The following is a 9,592-nucleotide window of genomic DNA, read 5'->3' on the forward strand; positions in this document are numbered from 1 at the left end:
CATGCTTGTGTGTGCTTGCTGTCATGTGAAAATACATAAAACATATATTGCTTTTGTGATGGACTGGAGTGCACGCACAGCGCTCACATTGACAGGCTGTCCCAAGTGAAACAGACTGTCAGATCACGTGCACTCACAGCAGGCAATCTGAATGTCACATCTGTCTGATAGGACACACGTGTCCTGTGAGCAGTGTACCGCATGACTATGGCAAGCCAAAAGTGCAACAAATACATCCCTTTCAGTCACATATCACCAAAAATGTGCCATAATGAATGTCGTTTTGTCAGTTATTACGCCACTTTTTCTGCCGTAATTAAAGATGACAAAAACTTCCTCTTCATCTACATCGCCTAATTTCTCTCTCTTTAAAAAAAAAAAACACATTTATCTCCTTGTTGATTTTAGGCATTTTACGCTCCTGTTGTAAGACAGTGATTATAGCGCAGTGGTAATGTTTCCATCTGTTAATCAGAGCTTTTGTAAATTGTAGGTTTGAATCCCGCAAGTGGCATTTATTTTTGAATTTAACCAGGGTTATTTAACCACAGGGTTCTGTATTGGGTCCCCTTTTATTTATTATTTATATCAACCCAGTGATTTTCACTAATTGTACACCAATATCTAATCTATCAGTGTCCAGTGATTGTAGTAATTATTTATATACCGGCTGGACATAAGAGCGCACTGCTTCATTCATTTCATTTCACAACCATACGTCTGTGACCATGGGTCATATACAGAGGCACAGAGGGATCATACTTATGTTGTCCGCTCGAAAAGAGGAATTAAATATTGGAAATTGCGGTGTTTTATATGGTGTGTGGTTTTCATTTTGTTTCTCTACAGCAGCAGCATGATGTAGTGCAGAACTCAAAAGTTTACATACCCTGGCAGAAGTTTAGTTTATTTGCCATTTTTCAGAGACTATGAATGACAACACAAAACTTTGTTTCACTCATGGTTAGTGGTTGGGTGAAGCCATTTATTGTCAAACAACTGCGTTTACTCTTTTGAAATCATAATGACAGCAGAAACTACCCAAATGACCCTGATCAAAAAAGTTTACATACTCCTTTTCTTAATACTGTGTATTACCCCTTTAACATCAATGACAGCTTGGAGTCTTTTGTGGTAGTTGTGGATGAGGCTCTCTGATGGTAAAGCAAAACAGAATATGTCTTGGACTTTATTTACATCAATTACAAAGAAATACAAACAGTATGGCACTGTATGGTAAATCTGCATGGAGTAGACAGTTCTCAAAAACTGAGTGACTGTGCAAGAAGGAGAAGAGTGAGGAAAGCCACCAAGACACCCAGACAACCCAGGAGAAGTTATGGGCTTATGTGGCTGTGATTGGAGAAATTGTGCACAGTGCTGTTTTGCTGTGATTCGCCCTGATTCGCATTTATTTGTGCTATGTGTGAAGGATCCCTTAAGGAGTGAATGAATTGTTTTTAACAGGAAATCTAATTTTTGCAGAGCAACAATACACCACAAGAGTATAGTATGTCACACTGCCAAGCAGTTTAGTAATGAAATAACTGTATAATTGTAAAACAAACAAATTTAATCAATATACTATTTTCTCATTATTTGGAGCTCTAAACAAAATGACACCATACAATATGAATTTTGGATTTTGTGCTGCTGATGTTGCAGTTATTCAGCTTGTTAGAACACTACAAAATAAAAAAATAAAAAATATATAATTAAGTTTTATTGTCGAAGATTACAACAAGACAAAATGGATGGAATAGGTAATTTGTCATGTGCATTTTTCCACCCAAAGTTGGATGTTCACTGAACAGAAGGTTGGCTGACTACAGTGAAAAAAAAAAAGATCACTGACCACTGGAGTGGTCAGTGGTACCCTACCCAATTGTACCCTAATAGGCTACAATTAGGCAACTAGGTAGACAGCACGTCTGGCAGTGTTCAAATGAACACAACTGAGTGTGTTTGAGCCCATTGAAAACAAAGTTAATTTATTAAATTTAACAGAGTATATTAGTGTTGAACACCTTGATTTAACACTGTAATAGAGAGTTTGTTTAACACTATTGTAGTGTTATTTTCTCTGGGACCATATGCTTTTGTTGCAGCGTCAGTTTACCATTGCGAAATGTATTGCGCACTTTTTAAAATGCAACTTAAGATGACTTTGATGTCACACACACACACACAAAAAAAACCTTCCAACATTGACAAAGACCATTTCTACACCAGCATTTTAACTCAGAACTCGCATTTTTGTTTTTACTGTATTGCGGTTGTTTTTTTTTTTTTATTTGTTCCTTTTCAGTGTAAAAGTTGTTAATTTTGAATTCCCCATTCCAGAACCAAAACACGTTGGACCATCATGAGCAAGAATCCCTAAGTACAGCAAAAATATTAGTATTTGTACTAAGTACACCATCTATTGTACCACAATGACGTGGTGATCACTGAGCTCTCATCAAATCTGTCAGCACTGCTGCATTATCTGGCAAGACCAACTTAAATTTGAGTAAATTTTCATATGTACTGGGCAAATGATAGAATGATAATGAAATGCAGAGCTGTATTTGGTTGCTGATTCAGCACAGATGTTGGGCATTACTGGTACTGACCAAGATAGACAATTACTTCTAGATAATTGTACATTACAGGAGTAAGTGATGCATTGAGACTTTAGGGTTTGAACTGGATATGGGTTTGGAAATCAGTTAATGTAGGAAAACAATTTCTAGGTATCCCGTCCAGGCCACATCCAACATTTTTACCAAGTTACATGATCTGATCCCAAAATAAAGACCTTATTCTCTAAGCCAAACCTAATCTTTTCAGAAAGATATGTTAAAAACACTTCACTATCTCATTAGCCATTTTAATCAACAGATTGGCCAGCAAACCGGTGTGGGAAAAACACATTTACGACAATCAACCTTCATCAGTTCAGTCATTTTGAGACTGTGCTGAATTAATAAAAAATAAAGAATGAATTTAGTAATTAGTAGAAATGGACTTCTAAATTTTATCAGCATATGCCCGTTTTTAATTCCATATTTGTGAGATATTTATTCACACAGGTGCAAACTCACCATGACAAAAAGATGAAGAAATATAATCAAGACTGGAAATGGTTCCATGTTCCTCAATGAGAATCGACACTCAGAACTGCTCAGCAGACAAATTAAGTTCCTTCAGGTACATGCTGGTTCATTATTACAAGTTTCTGTTGCCAACAAGCCCTTAGAGTATGAAAATGTAACAACATCTCCACCCCTCCTTCAGTGAGCTCCGTCTCCTCTCCCTCTGCTCTAATTAAAGGGACACATTCTCCTCCCTCTTCACAACTGCTACACTCTTACTGTATATTGTATATGGAAGACTGGATAAATTAAGAGCTTGATACATACACACAAATAAAATATTTTATCGTACGTTGGAAAAACTTCCTGGATTCCAGTTGTTCCATTCATCCACCCATCTTTTTCTACTCACTATCCAAAGGTCCCGGAAGTTGACCATAGCTCAGCATACGAGGTCTGTGAGAAAAGTACCGACCTTTTTATTTTTTTTCAAAAACTATATGGATTTGAATCATGTGCGCTTGCATCAGACAAGCTTGAACCTTCGTGCGCATGCGTGAGTTTTTTAACGCCTGTCGGTTGCGTCATTCGCCTGTGGGCAGGCTTTGAGTGAGCACTGGTCCACCCCCCTCGGCAGATTTTTATTGTTTAGGAATGGCGGAGCGACTGCCGCTTTGTTCCATGAAAATTTTTTCAGAAACTCTGCCAGACGGAAACCATTTGGAAGATTCAGATGGCTTTCGGTGAAGATTCTATCGGTATCACATGGATTAAGGACCATTAAAACTGGATTAAAAATGGCCCACAGTGCCGGAGGGCGCACCGCACCCCGAGCGGCCATCGACAGGCTGAAACGAGCAGATCACTAACAAATTTAAGGCTCTGTTGATGCAGGACATCGTGTGACTAGCAGAGAAGTTTCATAAGAGTTCGGGATCAGCACTTTATCAGCACATTCCACTGTTAAAGGAGATTTTGTAATGAAAGACGTGCGGACGGATTCGCGCATCGGGATGCAGCTGCATGGCGCGGGACAAAAAACACCTCCGTGTTGGAAACCATTCGTAAGATTCAGATGGTTTTCGGTGGCTTTTCAGTGGAGTGAGTATCCGAGCAATTGTTTAAAAGCTGGGCATGTTCCAACTTGTCCTGTGAGACTTCCAACATGGAGGTGTTGTTTGTCCCATGCTATGAGCGGCCGCATCCCGACGCGCGAATCTGTCCACACGTCTTTCATTACAAAATCTCCTTTAACAGTGGAATGTGCCGATAAAGTGCTGATCCCGACCTCTTATGAAACTTCTCTGCTAGTCACACGACGTCCTGCATCAACAGAGCCTTAAATTTGTTAGTGATCTGCTCGTTTCAGCCTGTCGATGGCCGCTCGGGGCGCGGTGCGCCCTCTGCCGCCGTGGGCCGTTTTTAATCCAGTTTTAATGGTCCTTAATCCGTGTGATACCGATACAATCTTCACCGAAATCCATCTGAATCTTCCAAATGGTTTCCAGCTGGCTGTCTGGCAGAGTTTCTGAAAAAAAATTTGATGGAACAAATCGGCAGTAGCTCAGCTGTTTGCTGAGAATGAAAATCCGCCGAGGGGGCTGGACCACTCCTCCCACAAAGCCTGCCCACAGGCAAATGACGCAACCGACAGGCGTGAAAAAACTCACGCATGCACACAAAGGTCCAAGCTTGTCTGATGCAAGCGCACATGATTCAAATCAATATAGTTTTTGAAAAAAATAAAAAGGTTCGATAGTTTTCTCACAGACCTCATATACTTGACAGAGGCAGGCTACAGGTCACCAGTCCATCACATAACAAACAATCATTATCTCAAATAAATGATGTCATTGGATCATGTGATCAGCAAATTTGATGGCATGAAAAGTTTGCTTCCATTGCTGTGACAGACTAAGCAGTAGCTGGAATGCTGTCATGTAAATGTACAAACATGCAAGACTCCTGTGCTACCTTGGCAGAACTAAACACACGCACACCACACAGTGGAGTGAGTTTTAGGTGTGTGCACGACAGACCTGGAAGCCCATCTGAACATTCTGAACATTTGAACATTTCACAGGTTATTTTGGGCTTTTGTGTGTGCGTTTTTTTCTTCTTTTCGTCACCTGGCTGTGACATTGTGAGCAGCGAGGGAGAATCACCAACTCTCGTGGCATAACAAAGATGCAGTCGTTCAGACAAAAGCAAATTTGCAAAAAAAAAAATGATTTAAATCACTTTTCAAACTACCTATGAATGAGGCTTGAATGGTTTTGGAAAAATCTAATTTCATGTGAGTTTTGACTCTTCAGACTTGCAGTATGGAATCAGATTCATATTAGATACGCATGAATTAGAATTTTACCAGCAGTCTGAACAAGGCCTTAGGAGCCTTTGTTGGTCATGGCCTTGACGTTGCTGACAATGCTGTGCTCTCTATGCAGCACTTGACAGCTGTGGAGAAACAAGAAGTCTTCACTGGCAGATCAGGTGGAGGAGGTGATGGATTGTAACCCGACGACTGCAAAGGCAGATGAAGGCTGCTTCAGGTCTTCAGACGCCGATCCTCTGGGATGTCCTAGCGATCGGACCAGGCTAAGGATCTATTAGGGACAGTGTTTTTTTCAGAGCGCAATGACATTCCCAAGTTAAACAAATGCATGCACAGGCATCTGTAGATCAACACCTGGATGTAGATATCCCATCCAGGAATTGATCAAAAACAATCTTCCTCAGCACCTAAGGATTGTGACAAGACCCAACATTCAGGCCATGCAATCATTCAAAAGAGAAGGAGCCTGCTGCCTTCTTTTTAATCTTTGGAACATGTAATCCTACCTTTTGACAATGCAGAGCATGGCCTACGTAGATCAGCCAGGGACAGGGAGGTGCTAGCCCATAGATGATTTTGAATTTTAACAAAACCTTAAAATCTGACCTTGTTTGGACAGTGAACCAGTGAAGGCAGATCAAAATTGGGATAATATGGTCAAAGTTTATTCTCAGAGTCAAAACTCCAGCAGCAGCATTTTTGAACAAATGGGAGCGTTCTACTGATGGACTGTGGTAAGGCAGAAAATAATGACTACAGTAATTCAATTAGTCGGGGACTTAACAGACGTTCTTGGAAGGATGCAAATAAACTAAAAAGAAAAATAAATGAAGAGATGAATGAGATAATTGAACAGATACATGAAAAACTTTCTTCTTCTTTATTCCCACTGAGAGCAATGACAGGAGGATGAGTAAAACATCCCTCTGGGTCCGAATAGTATAGTAATCCATATACTCCTGTGTATTACCAAGGAAATGCACTCCAAGGAGGAAGGGACTGACAGAGACATGGTCACGGCATCGGAGGGGGGGAGAGAGAGGATGCAGGGGATCATGGTGACATCTGCTACAGATGTAGTAAACCCGGACATTTTGGCAAAAAACTGCAAAAGCAGGGGAGGAGGAGGAGGTGACAGTCCCCAGACAGGATCGAGACCATCCTCCAGCATGACTATCTACCAAAAAAGGTCATGCACATACGCCACACGAACATACACTGAAAAAAAATAAATGCAACACTTTTGTTTTTGCTCCCATTTTTCATGAGCTGAACTCAAAGATCTAAAACATTTTCTGTATACACAAAAGATCTCTTTCTCTCTACTATTGTCCACAAATCTGTCTAAATCTGTGTTAGTGAGCATTTCTCCTTTGCTGAGATAATCCATCCCACCTCACAGGTGTGGCAAATCAAGATGCTGAATAGGCAGCATGATTATTGCACAGGTGTGCCTTAGGCTGGCCACAATAAAAGGCCACTCTGAAATATTCAGTTTTATATAACGGCTGAGTGGATCCTTGTCATTTGATTGGTGCTTTGTATGTCATGTGACAGATTATTCGTCCCATTTGTGTTGCGTTGCATTTAGCATGCAAATTTGGTTCCATACATTTTGTACCATTGCATGTTACTGGGTCGCTGTTTGGTTAAACATGGAGGTGTTTGTTTTTCTGATGGACGATGATTTGAAGGAGCTAATTGACAGTGCTAATTATTCTAATACACACACACAAAAACAAATCCACTACGCTGTAAGCTGTCTGGAGGCATGAAGAGCTGTTAGGATGAAAACTACACAGATTAATTGACTGACGTGGTTTTTTCGCTGCACTGAGGAAGTACACAGTCTTTTTTTTTGGAAGTACATTAAGTCGGTGCACGGAATCACAGACTAGTTTTTACCAAGTTGACTGAGAACAGTTTTGAACTCCTAAGTCATTATTTGCATATTATCACACAGCACAATACCACAGATGACTCAAGTTTTGAGTGAGCGTGCGATTGGCATGCTGACTGCAGGAATGTCCACCAGAGCTGTTGCCTGTGAATTGAATGTTCATTTCTCTACCATAAGCCATCTCCAAAGGCGTTTCAGAGAATTTGACAATGCATCCAGCCTCACAACCACACCAGCCCAGGACCTCCACATCCAGCATGTTCACCTCCAAGATTGTCTGAGACCAGCCACCTGGACAGCTGCTGCAACAAATCGGTTTGCAGAACCAAAGAATTTCTGCTTAAATGCTCATCTGCATGCTCGTCATCCTCATCGGGGTCTCGACCTGACTGCAGTTCATTGTTGTAACAGACTTGAGTGGGCAAATGCTCACACTCGATAGCATCTGACTGCTGATCAGCTCTATGTGAAGGAGATGTGTTGCAGTGCGTGAGATAAAACAGATACTGACTGGTTTTCTGACACCCCCCCCCCCCAAGACCCACCCCTCCAATAAAGCAAAATTACACATTTCAGAGTGGGGGGTGTGGCAGTCTTCAGGCGAGAGAGAGAATTCAACCTGCATCAGATATCTTACACCACACCTGGATCTTGGACTGTCTTGGTTGGAGCATTGTTTGAATCCGAGAAAAGGACTGCTGTCATTGGAGTTGGTGAACATTTGGCACTCTGAGTAAATATGACTTCACTGTCTTGGTCAGGGTTTGGTTTAGGCATTGTTAAGTTTGTAAGCAGCCCACTTTAATAATTCATTATTTATGGTATCAAATGCTTTGCGTAATTCAATATGACTTCCACAATATACTCTTTTCTTTAAATTGCAGCTATAATTGTTTCTACCAGTTCTAGATCTGCTAAACGTGTGTATCATTGACATCTAAATCCATATTGTTTTTTGCTAATTAACCTATGTTTCTCTAAAAACGTGCTTAGTTTTTGTGTGAACCATTTATCGAGAACTTTAGAAAACTGAGAGCTGCGACACTGGTCTGTAGTGGTAAATTTGTGTTCATCCCCATTTTTGAAGATAGGGATTACTTCAACAACTTTCACTTGTTCTGGAAAAAACACCAGTTTCTATGGAAAGATTACAACTGAAGGTCAGTGGTTTAAAATGCAGTCAATTATTATTTTAATAATTAGCATATCTAGTGCATCAGTGTCTGTAGATGTTTTATTTTTGCATTTCCTTTCTATAGTTAAGACTTCCTGTTCTCTGACCTCCCCAACAAACACACTGCATTATTCTGCTTCCCATTTCAGATCTTTTCTTTCGGTTAGCTGTATTCATGGATTTTGCAATATTGGGTCCAATATTTGTAAAAATCACGTTAAATTCATTAACAATACTTTTGTTGTTCATATACTCAACATTATTCTCAATAAAATAATCTGGTATCTGTTTTGGTTTGCATTCCATGTTGCTTTCACATTCCTGCGATTTTCCCTCAATTAATCTCTAACTGGTGCAGAAACACTGAACTATGAACAAAAGACCAACGACTGCACTTATAATACAAACTGAAGAAGAACAATAGTATTTCTTTGTGACACAGTAGCTTGCAGATCTGTAATATGTCTGTCAAACAAATAATGAAATGCCAACTCAAAAGGAACACAAAATAAAGGTAATATCAGCATCAGGGCATATTGAGGTTCAGCCACTCTCAAAACCAATAAAGCTCACTGATCCCATATCCAAATGAAGAAATGTATCTGTCACAGTGATAATCTCCAGGACATGTGTGGTTAATTTACTGGGAAGCGATCTTCTAGACATAAGTTGGCTGTAAACAGGTAATATCCAGAGGCTGTAAGGGCTGACTGAGAAAACGCTCTTTCCCTCAAAAATCCCATTAAAAAGATCATGAACCTGTTTCCAGAGGTCATTTGAGTTCACAAACACACTACCCAAAATAAGGATACTGCAACAGTACCTGAAGCATGAAGCAAAAAGCAGGGTTCAAATGTCAAGCAAACAGGTCAAAAAACACAGCAAGACATGTACAGGACAAAACTCACCGAAGAAACACTCAAACAAGCTCACAAGGCACAAGAATCTCACAAGGAAGTACAGGGAGAGGTGCAACTTATAAAGAGGAAGTGATTAGCAGGAAATGCAGGACAGGTATGGTGGAATGATCTGGAACAGGACGTGGCAAGCAGGAGGGAGAACTGGAGGGAGACGTCCAACACCAAACACCCAGACAAGACAAGAGA

At 40.4% G+C, this 9,592-nt stretch overlaps 1 protein-coding gene across 1 annotated transcript in view; it reads right to left on the reverse strand.

The window, feature by feature from the left end:
* The window catches only part of LOC117518144 (desmoglein-2-like), a 47,277-nt gene extending 40,694 nt beyond the window's left edge, over positions 1–6,583 (reverse strand). The window contains exon 1 of the mRNA XM_034179205.1: positions 6,383–6,583. Coding sequence (XP_034035096.1) covers positions 6,383–6,583 — 201 coding nt within the window. The remainder of the gene's footprint in view (positions 1–6,382) is intronic.
* Between the last annotated feature and the right edge of the window lie 3,009 nt (positions 6,584–9,592).

This window comes from Thalassophryne amazonica, chromosome 10 (assembly GCF_902500255.1).
Source record: "Thalassophryne amazonica chromosome 10, fThaAma1.1, whole genome shotgun sequence".
In the NCBI taxonomy this organism is placed as follows: domain Eukaryota; kingdom Metazoa; phylum Chordata; class Actinopteri; order Batrachoidiformes; family Batrachoididae; genus Thalassophryne; species Thalassophryne amazonica.